Genomic DNA, 18,948 nt, shown 5'->3' on the forward strand with positions numbered 1-18,948 from the left:
GTGGAATCACTGTCCTTGCTCCACTGCTTCCCTCCCCAGGATGCTCACCAGGGAATGGTACTAAGTTGTTCCTGTTAAAAGAATATCATGGTGTCTTTTCACACATGCTCAGGTTCCTGCTATCTCAGCTCTATGGTGCTTCTCCAGTGACATTCTTCCTATTGATGAAGCTGTGCAGAGGAGCAGCAAAAGTGAATGTCGGTGTCCAGGGACCCACTGTCTGGTTTAATAGGTTCTGGTGGTTGGATGTTCTGGGGGGTGGATGGTGGATGGCATTACTTAATTAGAGGGGGGATAAAAGAATATGAGCTATTTTTGGCTTCGTTTGTTTCTTTGCTGTGTTGTCATTAGTCGGGAGTTTAACATGGGTCTCCTAAGAGGAGCAGTGTTTTCCATACCAGTGTTTCTCCACTTTATTAACTTCTTTGGTATAGGGGGAGGTGTTTTGACGCCCGGATGAAAAGCGTGCCCAAAGTAAACTGCCTGCTACTCATGCCCAGAAGCTAGGATATGCATATACATTTGGATAGAAAACACTCTAAAGTTTCTAAAACTGTTAAAATAATGTCTGTGAGTTTAACTGAAATGGCTGTGGTGCAACGTAGCGTTGGTGGATGGAGCGAGACATGATGTCCCAGATGTGCTCAATTGGATTCAGGTCTGGGGAACGGGCACGCCAGTCCATAGCATCAATGCCTTCCTCTTGCAGGAACTGCTGACACTCCAGCCACATGAGGTCTAGCATTGTCTTGCATTAGGAGGAACCCAGGGCCAACCGCACCAGCATATGGTCTCACAAGTGGTCTGAGGATCTCATCTCGGTACCTAATGGCAGTCAGGCTACCTCTGGCGAGCACATGGAGGGCTGTGCGGCCCCCCAAAGAAATGCCACCCCACACCATGACTGACCCACCGCCAAACCGGTCATGCTGGAGGATGTTGAAGGCAGGAGAACGTTCTCCACGGCGTCTCCAGACTGTCACGTCTGTCACGTGGTCAGTGTGAACCTGCTTTCATCTGTGAAGAGCACAGGGTGCCAGTGGCGAATTTGCCAATCTTGGTGTTCTCTGGCAAATGCCAAACGTCCTGCACGGTGTTGGGCTGTAAGCACAACCCCCACCTGTGGACGTCGGGCCCTCATACCACCCTCATGGAGTCTGTTTCTGACCGTTTGAGCAGACACATGCACATTTGTGGCCTGCTGGATGTCATTTTGCAGGGCTCTGGCAGTGCTTATCCTGCTCCTCCTTGCACAAAGGCGGAGGTAGCGGTCCTGCTGCTGGGTTGTTGCCCTCCTACGGCCTCCTCCACGTCTCCTGATGTACTGGCCTGTCTCCAGGTAGCGCCTCCATGCTCTGGACACTACACTGACACACAGCAAACCTTCTTGCCACAGCTCGCATTGATGTGCCATCCTGGATGAGCTGCATTACCTGAGCCACTTGTGTGGGTTGTAGACTCCGTCTCATGCTACCACTAGAGTGAAAGCACCGCCAGCATTCAAAAGTGATCAAAACATCAGCCAGGAAGCATAGGAACTGAGAATTGGTCTGTGGTCACCACCTGCAGAACCACTCCTTTATTGGGGGTGTCTTGCTAATTGCCTATAATTTCCACCTGTTGTCTATTCCATTTGCACAACAGCATGTGACATTTATTGTCAATCAGTGTTGCTTCCTAAGTGGACAGTTTGGTTTCACAGAAGTGTGATTGACTTGGCGTTACATTGTGTTGTTTAAGTGTTCCCTTAATTTTTTTGAGCAGTGTGTTATATCGCTATTTCTGACTTTCGTGTCGCAACTCCCTGGTTGAAAATGATTTGTTATGCATTTGTGTGCTGGGCGCTGTCCTCAGATACAGTGAGGGAAAAAAAGTATTTGATCCCCTGCTGATTTTGTATGTTTGCCCACTGACAAAGAAATGATCAGTCTATAATTTTAATGGTAGGTTTATTTGAACAGTGAGAGACAGAATAAAAGAAAAAAAAACAGAAAAACGCATGTTAACATTTTTATAAATTAATTAGCATTTTAATGAGGGAAATAAGTATTTGACCCCTCTGCAAAACATGACTTAGTACTTGGTGGCAAAACCCTTTTTGGCAATCACAGAGGTCAGACATTTCTTGTAGTTGTCCACCAGGTTTGCACACATCTCAGGAGGGATTTTGTCCCACTCCTCTTTGCAGATCTTCTCCAAGTCATTGAGGTTGCGAGGCTGACGTTTGGCAACTCGAACATTCAGCTCCCTCTACAGATTTTCTATGGGATTAAGGTCTGGAGACTGGCCAGGCCACACCAGGACCTTAATTTGCTTCTTCTTGAGCCATTCCTTTGTTGCCTTGGCCATGTGTTTTGGGTCATTGTCATGCTGGAATACCCATCCACGACCCATTTTCAATGCCCTGGCTGAGGTTCTCACCCAAGATTTGACGGTACATGGCCCCGTCCATCGTCCCTTTGATGCGGTGAAGTTGTCCTGTCCCCTTAGAAGAAAAACACCCCCAAAGCATAATGTTTCCACCTCCATGTTTGACGGTGGGGATGGTGTTCTTGGGGTCATAGGCAGCATTCCTCCTCCTCCAAACACGGCGAGTTGAATTGATGCCAAAGAGCTCATTTTGGTCTCATCTGACCACAACACTTTCACCCAGTTGTCTGAATCATTCGCATGTTTATTGGCAAACTTCAGACGGCATGTATATGTGCTTTCTTGGGCAGGGGGACCTTGCGGGTGCTGCAGGATTTCAGTCCATCAAGGCGTAGTGTGTTACCAATTGTTTTCTTGGTGACTATTTTCCCAGCTGCCTTGATCATTGACAAGATCCTCTCGTGTAGTTCTGGGCTGATTCCTCACCATTCTCATGAATCTTGCAACTCCACGAGGTGAGATCTTGCATGGAGCCCCAGGCCGAGGGAGATTGACAGTTCTTTTGTGTTTCTTCCATATGCGACTAATCGCACCAACTGTTGTCACCTTCTCACCAAGCTGCTTGGCGACGGTCTTGTAGCCCATTCCAATACTTATTTTCCACCATAATTTGCAAATAAATTCATTAAAAATCCTACAATGTGATTTTCTGGATTTTTTTTCTCTCCTTTTGTCTGTCATAGTTGAAGTGTACCTATGATGAAAATTACAGGCCTCTCTCATCTTTTTAAGTTGAAGAACTTGCACAATTGGTGGCTGACTAAATACTATTTTTGCCCCACTGTATGCATCTTCTAGTGATTTATTGATAGGAGAGGTCAGTCCCGCCTCTCGGTAGGCTACCTCTGTTATGTTTTTGCGTTGTGGTTGGCTGCGGTCTAATTTCTTTTCACGGAGGAGGGAGACCACGATGCTTCTTCATTGTTTTCTGTGAGGGGAATTTACATGTACCTTGTAAGTGGTAAAGATGAGTTGATATCCACAAAAGTATTGTTTTGTGGCTTTTTTATTTAAAAAAATTAACCAGTGTTTTATATGCCTTTCGACAGACTTGGAGTTGGGGGGCATAGTCTATTTGCTATTTGATTGACGACGAACAGCTTGTGTTGACTTGTTTAATGGTTCCCAAACTGTGGGCAGGGTACACGTGGTGCCTTAAACTCAGTCCGGCTTTCAACTTACTCTTGAAAGTTGTAATAGTAGAATGCACAAGGTGCAATTTCGAAATTGGGTAGTACATCATCAGTTCCTCTTGTCATGCTAGTCATTGCATACCTTCGAGAGATATTTATAACTTGTAAGAAATGTCCAGATCAACTAGCCAATGTCAGCCAACATTTTTAGCTAGGTTCTTTAGCCCATAGATTGTTGTAATGTTTGAATCACTCAAATATGACATGAATAGATATGACAATAAGTATAGAATTGCAGGTAATGGGCTAGAAAACTCCTTTGCTATTCATAAATCATACATAAATCAGACCAATACGTTTGGTCCTGTAATATTTGGGGTGGTTATGTACAAAAAGTGCTGTAATTTCTAAACTGTCCACTGAATATGGATGAAAATACCCTCAATTAAAGTGGGAAGTCTGCACTTTAACCTCCTCCATGTAGTTTCATTTCAAATCCAGACTTTTGGAGCAGAGAGACAAAATAATAAAAAATGCTTCGCTGTCCCAATAATTGTGGAGGGCACTGTTTATGACATTATTAAAGATATTGATATTGGCCTAATGATTCAATTAAAGTGTTGACAATGGAATAGTGAACTGTTTGTTTTCTGTGTAGCAAAGCCCGTGTTTAGCGCCTGCTTCGTTCTTCAATCATACCTGTATGTCTTCATGGGAGCTTGACTTTGTATAAAAATGGTGGCGCACAATCTGGCGGGGGGTCCGGGGATCCTCCCCCTGTATATTTTAAAATACATTTTCCTGCAGTTCTATAATTCTCAACAGGGAATCCATGTTCACTTGACAGAATACAACCTTTTTCTTAGGTTTTTGCCACAATAAACAAATGACAAAGTATCACATTTGTTTCTTTATAGCAGCGGAGACTATAAAATACAGAATTCGAAGAACAATTCAAAACGTGCAGTAAAACTGTAAATATGACTTGAATCTAGATCTGTCCCCGACAAAAAATAATAATAATAATTGTGGTTACCCGTGAGTCGAAATTCTTTTAATGTGTATTTTTCCATATATAGACAAATCCTATGTGTTTTAATCAACTACATGCACTGAACTTGTCTGATGCTTTAAGCGCACTGATTGATTAAATAAGACACATAAATGACTAGAGGGAGCCCGACTGCAATTCATTTGATTGTGCCAGGCTGTGTAAAAAAGAAGAATGACAGCGAGTGACTGTGTAACACCCATTGTCTCTCTCTCCTCCCTGCTACAGCGACCACCACAGAACATCAACAGTGTTTATTACACTGTCTGTGTGTTGCTGAAGCTGCAACATAATTGGCCGTTTCTGACTGAAAACATTCCCTCTTCCCTTAACTCTTTACGTGACACGTATGCATCGCATGCATGTGACCAAGAAGGCCTGACCTATAGCATATCATAAACACACCAATAAATGAGTTATAACAAACTCCAAACACCATAACACATGTGACCACAAAATGGAATGCAGAGGACTTGACACAAACTCAAAATGGGAACTGGTTGCTCATGCGTTAAAGGGGAAGTCAAATCTGCGGAATAAATTTGACTAATTGTGGAAAATGCTGGAGATAAAGAAGGGGTGGTAAGGAGCAAGCTCTGCATGCATATTATGTGTCCCAAACAGGTGCTGTTTTTCTGCCTGTTTGGAACAATGTAAACAACCCAAAATAAATAAGTGTACCAGATAGTCAATTGTAAGGTTGTTTTTTTGTGTGTATTTTTTGTACCGCCTTTCTTACAGCAAACACTAAAAACTGCTGCATGCATTGGTGAATACAATTGCTGAAATGGAACGATTTATTACGCTAATTATTCAAGGGACGCTTTATTTAATTTTACAACTAAAATGCTCAGTTGTTTTTTAAATTAGGAATGACTCGTATTCTGTGTAATGACAAGAATGCATCAATGAATGATTGATACAGTAGCCTATATAAGTATTACAACAGGCCTAAGTAAGACTAAACAGGATGCGCTCTTAAGCCTACAGCTCGACGGTGGTTACACAAGGCTGCTTTATACTAAGCCTACTAATGATGATGATGTTACTTATTATTATAATGATGGTCATTATAGTAATAACAATAAGGAGATTAATAATTTATTATAAATGTAATAGTAGTTCCTCACAATTTGGAACAGTGTAAACAACACTAAATCAATTATAAGTAATACCAGAGAGGTTGTTCAAACGAAGAAAAACAAGTGTGACGCCTTCATTACAGCATAGTAAAGATTAAAAAACAGCCTAATTTTTTTAATGGTTTATCCTACATGTTGTGGTTGCGTGAGGCTTGGTGCTTTCGGAATATTAAACAAATACGTATATAGGCAACAGAAGCAGGATGCGTCACACCCTTTTTATGTCTCTATTTATTTTGGTCAGGGTGTGATTTGGGTGGGTATTCTATGTTCTTTATTTCTATGTTTTGTGTTTCTATGTTTTGGCCGGGTATGGTTCTCAATCAGGGACAGCTGTTTATCGTTGTCTCTGATTGGGAATCATACTTATAGGCAGCCTGTTTTGCCACTTTAGGTTGTGGGATGTTTTTTGTTAGCTCTGCGTAGCCTACGGAACGTGACGTTCATTGTTCTTTTGTTGTTTTGTTTGGCGTTAGGATTTAATAAAGAATCATGACCACGCTGCACTTTGGTCCACTTCTTCCGACGAGCGTTACAGGATGTCTTATTTCTGTAGATATGTGCCCGACCGGCTTGATTCGGTCTTATGTAGCAAAATTTGAAATGTTTTTTTTACATTGGATAAAAGTAGAGACAGGTAGAAAATGGTATGTCATACACTACAGTTGAGGAGTAATGGGAAAGTAATTCTGCTTTAAAAGTTGATCAACTTGTATCCTCACTTTTGAGAAAATGGCCTTTGAATGTTTTGGTATCTAGTGAGGAGCTCTTTGTCTACACTCATTCGGCATCGTTCACACCCTCTTAAGCTTTAGCCCCACCCATCTCTTTAAGGGTTGATCCGAGCATTCGGTCCTAAAAAAGTCAATCACCCAAGCTAATTGGCTAGCTTGCTAGCTACTTCCAGACATAAATGAGAGAACATCTCACTCTGACCATTTTACTTGCCCTAGCCGAGCTGGTTAGGCTGTTTTTATGTTATCCAGAGCTTTGGTGACTGCAACTGTGCTCCTGGCAACAATTTATAAAAAAAATTTTTGCCAAAGCTTACTGACACCGGCTGTATTCAACAGGTGTTGAGCGTTTGTAAATTCGTCAGTAATTCTACGCCAGAGCGAATTTACCAGTTAGGTCTATCAACAGCTGTCGCAGTGAACATTCTATTGAAATGGATACTTGCATATTGGAGTCTTTTGTTAAGACATGTAGCTAGCTAGCTAAACAATTAACCATAATCCCAACTCATGACGTTACTACCCTGCATGAATTTTCAGGTAGCTAACCAACCTGGTTTAATGTTATCTAGCTAACATTAGGCTATAACTAACAAAGCAAATGGTTCTGAAATACAAATGATATTACTACACAGATCATACACGTAACGTTAGCTAGCTAACAGTACCCTTTTAACTTGAAATGAAAACGACTTTCTGAGAAAATTAGAAACGTGTAATAACTGAAAATGTAGCTAGATGGACCTCTGTCATGGATGCCATGGTTGCCCTTATTTTGAAGATTTAATCCGGAGACAGGTGTTTTCTCCATCTCTTTAGCTATTATATTCTAATTCCACTGATTTCAAAACTCGGTCCACCAGAAAGTAGAGAGCAACACTTATGCAGTTCTACTACGCAATATTGAAAAAAAAAACGGCATTAGACAGGATTACCTACATATACTGACTAGCTCAAATAGACAGAAGCGTGCTACATGGCAGACCAATCCAAACTCATCTCTCGGCATGTCCAGCCCACTCATTATCTCAGCCAATCATGGCTAGCGGGAAGGTTACTCGCTTTTTCTGTGGCTAAAACACCTAGGCTCGTAATTTAACAATTTTATTCATATTTACAGATGGCATATATGTTTGTTATTAAGGCACATGAAAGTTCACATGTTCCAGAAGGCATTTCTGCCAAAAAATGCATTTTGATTAAAAATGTTTTAAAAAGTTTACGTTCAAATGGCTCTTCTGTGAAGTAGTGATGCCTGACATACTCTTAGTTTCCTGAAACGAGTCACCATATAAGGAGGATTAATAAAGCCAGGCACATTTAATAGTTAGGCTATTGATTATAGATTATAGATACATTTTACCGCTAGTCAAAGTCACAGCTGATTTTAAAGTGGTAAAGTCGTTAAAGTATTCAATCATTTAGCTGTGTATTTCGGATGGAATCTACACAGAATGTACCAGAGAATGCCACCAAAAAAGAGCTCGTTCTGTATTTTATTTGATGACAGTGTTTCTATTGTTGACCTTAAAATTGACATCTTGGACATCCCATGCCAAATCTCCATAGATATGTGTGATAGCTTGTAGTTTGGATACGTACTCTGGTGTGTAGTAGTTTAACCTCAGTACTGAGTAGAGTAGATGTCCCTGCACTAAGCACTATAAATATCCCTGTTCAGGGCCTGTTGTCCTGGCTCCTCTGTGTTTAGCTCGGTTGTTATTGACACTGACTAAAATAGGCTAACTGACTGCTACCTTCAATCATAGATCAACAATACCATACCAATTTGTGACATAATTCAGACATGCATAACTGTGACATACATACTACATAATACTGACATACACTGTACAAACACATACACTGTACAAAACATATCCCTTTTGCCCTCAGAACAGCCTCAATTGGTCAGAGTGTGGACTCTGAAAGGGGTGAAAAGCATTCTACAGGGATTCTGGCCCATGTTGACTCCAATGCTTCCCACAGTTGTGTCAAGATTGGCTGGATGTGCTTCGGGTGGTGGACCTTTCCTGACATACACACATAAAGCTTTTGAGTGTGAAAAACCCAGCAGCATTGCAGTTCTTGACACACTCAAAACGCTGCGCTGTCTGTCTTTGTCTAGTAAGGAGATGCTCTGATGAATGTCTTGTCATCTCTGCATCTTGTCTTTGGTATTCAAAGTCGGGCACATGCCCAGGGATTTCAGTCTCAAGCAGCACTCTTGTCCTGACTGAGCTCGCATGCATGCATGGGCTCCCGAGTGGCACAGAGGTCTGAGGCACTACATCTCAGTTCAAGAGGCGTCACTACAGTCCCTAGTTTGAATCCCATAGGGCGGCGCACAATTGGCCCAGCGTCGTCCAGGTTTGGCCGGGGTAGGCCGTCATTGTAAATAAGAATTAGTTCTTAACTGACTTGCTTAGTTAAATAAAGGTTAAATAAATAAATACTACCATACCCCATTCAAAGGCACTGAAGTATTTTGTCACCCATGTCTCAAGGCTTAAAAATGATTATTTAACCTGTCTCCTCCCCTTCATTAACACTGATTTGAAGTGGATTTAACAAGTGACATGGTTTTGTACACTCAGTGTATAATTGCCAGAGTGATCGACAATCTCCGTGATGACAAAGTTCCCTGGTACTTTATCAGCCGTTAGTTTGACACCCCTGATCGTGTGCTGCTCCTCCTCGTCTCCTGCAGAAAGTGAGCCCATCGAAGCGATCGCCAAGTTTGACTACGTGGGACGCTCGGCCCGCGAGCTGTCCTTCAAGAAGGGTGCCTCCCTGCTGCTGTACCAGCGGGCATCAGACGACTGGTGGGAGGGACGGCACAACGGCATCGACGGCCTGGTGCCTCACCAGTACATTGTGGTGCAGGACATGTGAGTATGCAGCCAAACGCACAGCTTCTAGAGCTACTATCACATACAGTATGTTACGCTCATGTTCTTATTCCATTTCAGACATCAATGGACTGGTATTATCCGTCAATCTGGTGACATGACAATATGTTGAATTAAATCTTATTATTTTTCCAAAGACGGTACAATCCAGACAAGCAGTTTTGCACAGGAATTGTTAGTGGGGCAGGATTTGTAGTTGCACAACATTACGATATGACACCATCCTTGAAGTCTAGACTCCTATTCCCTTACCAATATGTTAGACTGTCGATTAGCGACTCTTGCATGCAGTAAATGTGTCTACATTCTTGAGGAGGACTCCTCAGTACAGCAGTATAACCGCCCTCCTGCATAACTGACCAATCAGTTAATAAATCAATCACGTTGTACTGCATTTTGTATTGTATTTTTACTCTTAAAACAGAGGAAACCCAACCTCCCTTAATCCCATTTAGGGTCCTTTTTCATAGTGAAAGTGCCGTCACCCGTCCATATTTAATGTTCTCTCTCTGGATTACTCACTGCACTGTCCCCATCTTGGTGGTCAAGTCCTCCCTGACACTGACTTTGAGGGGCCTTGGCCAAGGCTCTGGGGCTGTGTAAAGCAGGGCCCTGGGCTGCAGGCCTCCGTCCGTCTTTCCCGGGTGTCCTCTAGGGGTCCTTAACTACCCCGTCTGTCATCCTCATCCCCACCTGGAGCACCTCTCCTCCCCTGGGAACCGTCCCTCCGCCCCGGGAACCATCCCTCCTCCCCAGCAACAGTCGCTGCCTAATGGGATGGATCTAAATCCTCATTAAGAGGTCAAGATGGTCAGATGGCCCCTCCTCCCTCAGTGCTGCGGGTCCTTTTCCAGCTGTCCCTCTGATGGCTGTTTTCTTAGTTAATGGAACGGCCCAGAGAACTTACTGCCATGTGTCCCGTAACATGGCATAATGTACTAGAGGGCTCCGAGACACACGGCCCCATCAAAGGGCCCAGAATAAAGTGATGTCTGGGAGATATCTCGCCCTTTCTCTGTCTCTGTTTAGCAGCCAGGGTATCCTCTTTCAGAGCTGCGCTGTGGGGCCTGGGGAACTCTAAGGCACGACTGAGCAAATTCACAGCATGGTGTGTACTGTCTGAGCACTTGGTTGAAATACAGTAAGATATAGCTTTGCGTATCAGATGGCTGGGCCAGGGTCATCCTTCTTGTGATACGTGCACTGCAGTGTGCGTGGTTTATCAGCCAGTCCATTAGTCACCCCTCCACCAGACTCTGTGGCTAGTAAGCAGGTCTGATTGCTGCCACCTGACAGGAACGGGCACCAATTGCAGTGTCTGCAGCTAGCGCTCAGCTCCGCTCAGTCACACAGGCAGCCCACTGAGATAAACCAGACAGCTGGCACTGGTCAAGCTGCCTGGCAGTCCTGGACACACCATGACTAATGGCATGCTAATAGATGCAAGCCTATGAGTCAACATGAACCTGGAGGAGAGGCTAGTTAGGTATGATTGACTGAGCTCCTTTTGTAGCTCAGTTGGATAGAGCGTGGCACTTGTAACGCCAGGGTTAAGTGGCTTCGGATGAAAGTGTCTGCCAAATGGGTTTTATTATTATTATTATTAACTGAATGCACTGTGGTCAAAAGCTTTCCACTTCTAAGCTTTTTTTGCATAAAAAAAAAGGGGGGGGAAAAATATTTTTTTTGTCTTTTGTGTGTGTGTGTGTTACAGGGACGATAATTTCTCAGACACACTAAGTCAGAAGGCTGACAGTGAGGCCAGCAGCGGTCATGGAGCTGAGGACAAAGACATGTGTTCAGGCAAAGACATGGGCTCCCCTACAGACACCAAGATCCCTGACGCCTACATTGGCAGGCGAGTTCGACCACATCTGACCTCTACCTCGTGTAGTGAGGGTGTATTTATTCAACGGAAGAAGACAGAATTAAACATGGGAGGGGGAGCTACTTGGACGTGCATTTCTCTTTTCTGTTGCAAAATATTTAAAAACTTTTTATGCTGCTTGCCCACCTGCCACACACACACTAGCCTACCGGGGATGGCAACCCTTGTGTGACCCCCCCACCCAGCACACCTTGACGTCTCACTGTGGTATCCTCTCAAGCATTTAGCTAATGAAAGATGGCCAAGCCAATAACTGCCTGACTGATGGGGACAGTCTGTCTGCCAGGGCTCTGGCTCGGACTACCACCAGCACCACCACACCCTCTTCTGACTCCACTGTACTGCTTGTGGGCAACTAGAGTTTAAAAGGCAAAAGTGGCACATAAAATGTAAAAAATGAATCTATGAGTTCCAATGAAGGAAAAGACGTTCTGCATTCCTGGCTTTACATCTGGTTACGACTGAGGGGTTATTGGAGTAAGTCATTGCGTCTAGATCAGAATGACCAGATGCTCCCACACTTCGAAACCTGGGTCCGTATTCACAAACGGTCTAGGAAAGTAGAGCTTGCCTTTTTTAGAGAGATATTATGTGGACAGAGGGACCTGATTCTAGATCAGCACTCCTACTCCACTAAGAGAATGTTTGAATTACGGGCCCTGTTTCCCTGTCCTGTCCTGCTCCCACCTACTCTCTCAGCGTAATGGCCAATAGAGTTCTCGTTAATGAGTTGTCCCAGTCAGTGGGTCATTTCAGTTTTCAAATGAGTCGGCTTTAGGGAGTATGTTGTAAATACATTAGAAGTTTTTTTTTGAATGGTGGTGCTTGGTCATTCTCAGACCAGTCCAGGGCTGGTACACACTCACTCTCCTGGTGTATCCTTTTGGCAGGGACTATGTTGGCTTCTGGGAGAGTGTTAGTATTTCCTATTTTTATCTTCCATTCATTGCTGAATTCTAGTTTGTGTGGCGGTGTAGGCGACCTTGGAGAATATACCACTGGCATCTGCCCAAATGCAAGTTAAGATACTGTTTTATTAAAGGGCTTGCTCACTTGTCTCTCTGCTGGAGAGAATGTTGATGAATCATACTGTGTTTTGTAGTATCCTAGCTATGTGTTCCATTCTGCAGATTGAGCCTCAGTCACCTTCTCCAATCATGTTCCATAGTCATTTCCTGTCTCTTCAACCCCCGCTCCACTCCCAATTCCCATGCCGTGTCCAAGTTGTTATCCCCTCCCTCGCTCCTGGCAGCCCTCCATTTCCTCTCTCTCTTCTCTCGCTCCTCTCTCTCTCTTCTCTCGCTCCTCTCTCTCTCTCTTCTCTCGCTCCCCTATCTCTCTCTCGCTCCCCTATCTCTCTCGCTCCCCTATCTCTCTCTCGCTCCTCTCTCTCTCTCTCGCTCCCCTATCTCTCTCTCTCGCTCCCCTATCTCTCTCTCTCGCTCCCTATCTCTCTCTCTCGCTCCCCTATCTCTCTCTCTCGCTCCCCTATCTCTCTCTCTCGCTCCCCTATCCCGCTCCCCTATCCCTCTCTTTCTCTCTCGCTCCCCTCTCTTTCTCTCGCGCTCCCCTCTCTTTCTCTCGCTCCCCTCTCTCTTTCTCTCGCTCCCCTCTCTCTTTCTCTCTCTCCTCTCTCTCGCTCTTTCTCTCTCTCTCTCGCTCCCCTCGCTCTTTCTCTCTCTCTCGCTCCCTCTCTCTTTATCTCTCTCTCGCTCCCCTCGCTCTTTCTCTCTCGCTCCCCCTCTCTTTCTCTCTCTCTCTCGCTCCCCTCTCACTTTCTCTCGCTCCTCTCTCTCCCCTATCTCTTTCTCGCTCTCTCTCGCTCCTCTCTCTCGCTCCCCTATCTCTCTCTCGCTCCTCTCTCGCTCCCTATCTCTCTCTCGCTCCTCTCTCTCCCCTATCTCTTTCTCGCTCTCTCTCGCTCCTCTCTCTCGCTCCTCTCTCTCGCTCCCTATCTCTCTCTCGCTCCCTATCTCTCTCTCGCTCCCCTATCTCTCTCTCGCTCCCCTATCTCTCTCTCGCTCCTCTCTCTCGCTCCCCTATCTCTCTCTCGCTCCTCTCTCTCGCTCCCTATCTCTCTCTCGCTCCTCTCTCTCCCCTATCTCTTTCTCGCTCTCTCTCGCTCCTCTCTCTCGCTCCCCTATCTCTCTCTCTCGCTCCCCTCTCTCTCTCGCTCCCTATCTCTCTCTCGCTCCCCTATCTCTCTCTCGCTCCTCTCTCTCGCTCCCTATCTCTCTCTCGCTCCTCTCTCTCGCTCCCTATCTCTCTCTCGCTCCTCTCTCTCCCTATCTCTTTCTCGCTCTCTCTCGCTCCTCTCTCTCGCTCCTCTCTCTCGCTCCCCTATCTCTCTCTCGCTCCCCTATCTCTCTCTTGCTCCCTATCTCTCTCGCTCCCCTATCTCTCTCTCGCTCCCTATCTCTCTCTCGCTCCCTATCTCGCTCCTCTCTCTCGCTCCTCTCTCTCGCTCCTCTCTCGCTCCTCTCTCTCGCTCCCCTATCTCTCTCCCCTATCTCTCTCCCTATCTCTCTCTCGCTCCCCTATCTCTCTCTCGCTCCCTATCTCTCTCTCGCTCCCTATCTCTCTCTCGCTCCCCTATCTCTCTCTCGCTCCCCTATCTCTCCTCTCTCTCGCTCCTCTCTCTCGCTCCTCTCTCTCGCTCCTCTCTCTCGCTCCTCTCTCGCTCCTCTCTCTCGCTCCTCTCTCTCGCTCCCCTATCTCTCTCCCCTATCTCTCTCTCGCTCCCCTATCTCTCTCTCGCTCCCTATCTCTCTCCCCTATCTCTCTCCCTATCTCTCTCTCGCTCCCCTATCTCTCTCTCGCTCCCTATCTCTCTCTCTCGCTCCCCTATCTCTCTCTCTCGCTCCCTATCTCTCTCTCTCGCTCCCTATCTCTCTCTCTCGCTCCCTATCTCTCTCTCTCGCTCCCTATCTCTCTCTCTCGCTCCCTATCTCTCTCTCTCGCTCCCCTATCTCTCTCTCTCGCTCCCCTATCTCTCTCTCTCGCTCCCTATCTCTCTCTCGCTCCCCTATCTCTCGCTCCCTATCCTATTCCGCTCCCTATTCTCTCTTTCTCTCGCTCTCCCCTCTCTCTTTCTCTCGCTCCCTCTCTCTTTCTCTCTCCTCTCTCTCGCTCTTTCTCTCTCTCTCTCGCTCCCCTCGCTCTTTCTCTCTCTCTCGCTCTTTCTCTCTCTCTCTCGCTCCCCTCTCTCTTTCTCTCTCTCTCTCGCTCCCTCTCTCTTTCTCTCTCTCTCTCGCTCCCCTCTCTCTTTCTCTCTCTCTCGCTCCCCTCTCTCTTTCTCTCGCTCCTCTCTCTCCCCTATCTCTTTCTCGCTCTCTCGCTCCTCTCTCTCGCTCCCCTATCTCTCTCTCGCTCCTCTCTCTCGCTCCCTATCTCTCTCTCGCTCCTCTCTCTCGCTCCCCTATCCCTCTCTCGCTCCTCTCTCTCGCTCCCTCTCTCTTTCTCGCTCCCCTCTCTTTCTCTCTCTCTCGCTCCCCTCCTCTTTCTTTCTCTTCTCTCTCTCGCTCCCCTCTCTCTTTCTTTCTCTCGCTCCCCTCTCTCTTTCTTTCTCTCTCTCGCTCCCCTCTCTCTTTCTTTCTCTCTCTCTCTCGCTCCCCTCTCTTTCTCTCTCTCTCGCTCCCCTCTCTCTTTCTCTCTCTTTCTCTCTCTCTCTCGCTCCCCTCTCTCTTTCTCTCTCTCTCTCGCTCCCCTCTCTCTTTTCTCTCTCTCTCTCGTTCCCCTCTCTCTTTCTCTCTCTTCTCTCGCTCCTCTCGCTCCCCTCTCTCTTTCTTTCTCTCTCTCGCTCCCTCTCTTTCTCTCTCTCTCTTTCTCTCTCTTTCTCTCTCTCTCGCTCCCTCTCTCTTTCTCTCTCTCTCTCGCTCCCTCTCTCTTTCTCTCTCTCTCTCTCGCTCCCCTCTCTCTTTCTCTCTTCTCTCGCTCCTCTCGCTCCCTCTCTCTTTCTCTCGCTCCTCTCTCTCCCCTATCTCTTTCTCGCTCTCTCTCGCTCCTCTCTCTCGCTCCCCTATCTCTCTCTCGCTCCCCTATCTCTCTCGCTCCTCTCTCTCGCTCCCTCTATCCCTCTCTCGCTCCTCTCTCTCGCTCCCCTCTCTTTCTCTCTCTCTCTCGCTCCCCTCTCTCTTTCTCGCTCCTCTCTTTCTCTCTCTCTCGCTCCCCTCTCTCTTTCTTTCTCTCTCTCGCTCCCCTCTCTCTTTCTTTCTCTCTCTCGCTCCCCTCTCTTTCTCTCTCTCGCTCCCTCTCTTTCTCTCTCTTTCTCTCTCTCTCGCTCCCTCTTTTTCTCTCTCTCTCGCTCCCCTCTCTCTTTCTCTCTCTTCTCTCGCTCCTCTCGCTCCCTCTCTCTCTCTCGCTCCCCTCTCTCTCTCTCTCCCCTCTCTCCTCTCTCTTCTCTCTCGCTCTCTCTCTCTCTCTCGCTCCTCTCTCTCCCTCTCTCTCTCCTCTCTCTCTCTCTCTCTCGCTCCCCTCTCTCTCTCGCTCTCTCTCGCTCTCCTCCTCTCTCTCTCGCTCTCTCTCTCGCTCCCCTCTCTTTCTCTCTCTCGCTCCCCTCTCTCTTTCTCTTTCTCTCTCTCGCTCCCTCTCTCTTTCTTTCTCTCTCTCGCTCCCCTCTCTTTCTCTCTCTCTCGCTCCCCTCTCTCTTTCTCTCTCTTTCTCTCTCTCTCTCGCCCCCTCTCTTTTTCTCTCTCTCTCTCTCGCTCCCCTCTCTCTTTCTCTCTCTTCTCTCGCTCCTCTCGCTCCCCTCTCTCTCTCGCTCCCCTCTCTCCTCTCTCTTCTCTCTCGCTCCCCTCTCTCCTCTCTCTCTCTTCTCTCTCGCTCCCCTCTCTCCTCTCTCTCTCTCTCGCTCCCCTCTCTCCTCTCTCTCTCTCGCTCCCCTCTCCCTCTCGCTTTTCTCTCGCTCCCCTCTCTCCTCTCTCTCCTCTCTCGCTCCTCTCGCTCCCCTCTCTCCTCTCTCTCTCGCTCCCCTCTCTCCTCTCGCTTCTCTCTCTCCCTCTCTCCCCTCTCTCCTCTCTCTTTCTCTCCTCTCGCTCCTCTCGCTCCCCTCTCTCCTCTCTCTCTCGCTTCTCTCTCTCTCCCCTCTCCTCCTCTCTCTCTCTCTCTCTCTCTCTCGCTCCTCTCTCTCGCTCCTCTCTCTCGCTCCTCTCTCTCTCCTCTCTCTCTCTCTCTCTCTCTCTCTCGCTCCTCTCTCTCTCGCTTCTCTCTCTCTCGCCTCTCTCTCTCTCTCTCGCTCTTCTCTCGCTCTTCTCTCGCTCCTCTCTCTTCTCTCGCTCTCCTCTCTCTTCTCTCGCTCCTCTCTCTTCTCTCGCTCCTCTCTCTTCTCTCGCTCCTCTCTCTTCTCTCGCTCCTCTCTCTTCTCTCGCTCCTCTCTCTTCTCTCGCTCCCCTCTCTCCTCTCGCTCCCCTCTCTCCTCTCTCTCTCCTCTCGCTTCTCTCTCGCTCCCCTCTCTCCTCTCTCTCTCGCTCCCCTCTCTCCCCTCTCTCCTCTCTCTTTCTCTCTCTTCTCTCGCTCCTCTCGCTCCCCTCTCTCTCTCGCTTCTCTCTCGCTCCCCTCTCTCCTCTCTCTCTCCTCTCGCTTCTCTCTCGCTCCCTCTCTCCCCTCTCTCCTCTCTCTTCTCTCTCTCTTCTCTCGCTCCTCTCGCTCCCCTCTCTCTCTCGCTTCTCTCTCGCTCCCCTCTCTCCTCTCTCTCTCTCGCTCCCTCTCTCTCTCGCTCCCCCTCTCTCTCTCGCTCCCTCTCTCTCGCTTCTCTCGCTCCCCTCTCTCCTCTCTCTCTCCCTCTCGCTTCTCTCTCGCTCCCCTCTCTCCTATCTCGCTCTCTCTCTCTCTCGCTCCTCTCTCTCTCTCTCGCTCCTCTCTCTCTCTCGCTCCTCTCTCTCGCTCTCTCTCTCTCGCTCCCTCTCTCTCTCTCGCTCCTCTCTCTCTCTCTCGCTCCTCTCTCTCGCTCCTCTTCTCTCTCTCTCTCTCGCTCCTCTCTCTCGCTCCTCTCTCTCTCTCTCGCCTCTCTCTCTCTCGCTCCTCTCTCTCTTCTCTCGCCTCTCTCTCTCTCGCTCCTCTCTCTCTCCTCTCTCTTCTCTCGCTCCTCTCTCTTCTCTCGCTCCTCTCTCTTCTCTCGCTCCTCTCTCTTCTCTCGCTCCTCTCTCTTCTCTCTCGCTCTCTTTCTCCTCTCTCGCTCTTCTCTCGCTCTTCTCTCGCTCTTCTCTCGCTCTTCTCTCGCTCTTCTCTCGCTCTTCCTCGCTCTTCTCTCGCTCCTCGCTCTTTCTCTCGCTCGCTCCTCGCTCTTCTCTCGCTCGCTCCTCGCTCTTCTCTCGCTCTTCTCTCGCTCCTCGCTCTTCTCTCGCTCGCTCTTCTCTCGCTCCTCGCTCTTCCCTCTCTCCTCTCTCTCTCCTCTCGCTTCTCTCTCGCTCCCCTCTCTCCCCTCTCTCCTCTCTCTTTCTCTCTCTTCTCTCGCTCCTCTCGCTCCCCTCTCTCTCTCGCTTCTCTCTCGCTCCCCTCTCTCCTCTCTCTCTCTCGCTCCCCTCTCTCTCTCGCTCCCCTCTCTCTCTTGCTCCCCTCTCTCTCTCGCTCCCTCTCTCTCTCTCGCTTCTCTCGCTCCCCTCTCTCCTCTCTCTCTCCTCTCGCTTCTCTCTCGCTCCCCTCTCTCTTATCTCGCTCCCTCTCTCTCTCTCTCGCTCCTCTCTCTCTCTCGCTCTCTCTCTCTCTCTCGCTCCTCTCTCTCGCTCCTCTCTCTCTCTCTCGCTCTCTCTCTCTCTCTCTCGCTCCTCTCTCTCTCTCTCTCTCGCTCCTCTCTCTCTCTCTCTCTCGCTCCTCTCTCTCGCTCCCTCTCTCTCCTCTCTCTCGCTCTCTCTCTCTCGCTCCTCTCTCTCCTCTCTCGCTCTCTCTCTCTCGCTCCTCTCTCTCTCTCTCTCTTCTCTCGCTCCTCTCTCGCTCCTCTCTCTTCTCTCGCTCCTCTCTCTTCTCTCGCTCCTCTCTCTTCTCTCGCTCTCTCTCTTCTCTCGCTCCTCTCTCTTCTCTCGCTCCTCTCTCTTCTCTCGCTCTTCTCTCGCTCTTCTCTCGCTCTTCTCCGCTCTTCCCCTCGCTCTTCTCTCGCTCCTCGCTCTTTCTCTCGCTCGCTCCTCGCTCTTCTCTCGCTCCTCGCTCTTCTCTCGCTCGCTCCTCGCTCTTCTCTCGCTCCTCGCTCTTCTCTCGCTCGCTCCTCGCTCTTCTCTCGCTCCTCGCTCTTCTCTCGCTCCTCGCTCTTCTCTCGTTCTCTCTCTCGCTCCCCGCTCTCCTCCTCTCTCGTTCTCGCTCTCCTCTCTCGCTCTCCTCTCTCGCTCCCCTCTCGCTCCCCTCTCGCTCTCCTCGCTCTCCTCTCGCTCTCGCTCCCCTCTCGCTCTCGCTCCCCTCTCTCTCTCGCTCCCCTCTCTCTCTCGCTCCCTCTCTCTCTCTCGCTCCCCTCTATCTCTCTCGCTCCCCTCTCTCTCTCTCGCTCCCCTCTCTCTCTCTCGCTCCCCTCTCTCTCTCTCGCTCCCCTCTCTCTCTCTCGCTCCCTCTCTCTCTCTCTTGCTCCCCTCTCTCTCTCTTGCTCCCCTCTCTCTCTCGCTCCCCTCTCTTTCGCTCTCTCCACTGTTCTGTGCAGACATGGCTTGGCACTGTTGAATCATTCATATCTTTGGCTT

At 48.2% G+C, this 18,948-nt stretch overlaps 1 protein-coding gene across 2 annotated transcripts in view; it reads left to right on the forward strand.

The window, feature by feature from the left end:
- srgap1a (SLIT-ROBO Rho GTPase activating protein 1a) overlaps positions 1-18,948 on the forward strand; it is a 164,651-nt gene that overhangs the window by 139,817 nt on the left and 5,886 nt on the right. For both annotated transcript variants that reach the window (XM_024423866.2, XM_024423867.2), the window contains exons 19-20: positions 9,201-9,381; positions 11,117-11,260. In XM_024423866.2, the coding sequence (XP_024279634.1) occupies positions 9,201-9,381; positions 11,117-11,260 (325 nt within the window). The remainder of the gene's footprint in view (positions 1-9,200; positions 9,382-11,116; positions 11,261-18,948) is intronic.

This window comes from Oncorhynchus tshawytscha, linkage group LG06 (assembly GCF_018296145.1).
Source record: "Oncorhynchus tshawytscha isolate Ot180627B linkage group LG06, Otsh_v2.0, whole genome shotgun sequence".
NCBI classification, from domain to species: domain Eukaryota; kingdom Metazoa; phylum Chordata; class Actinopteri; order Salmoniformes; family Salmonidae; genus Oncorhynchus; species Oncorhynchus tshawytscha.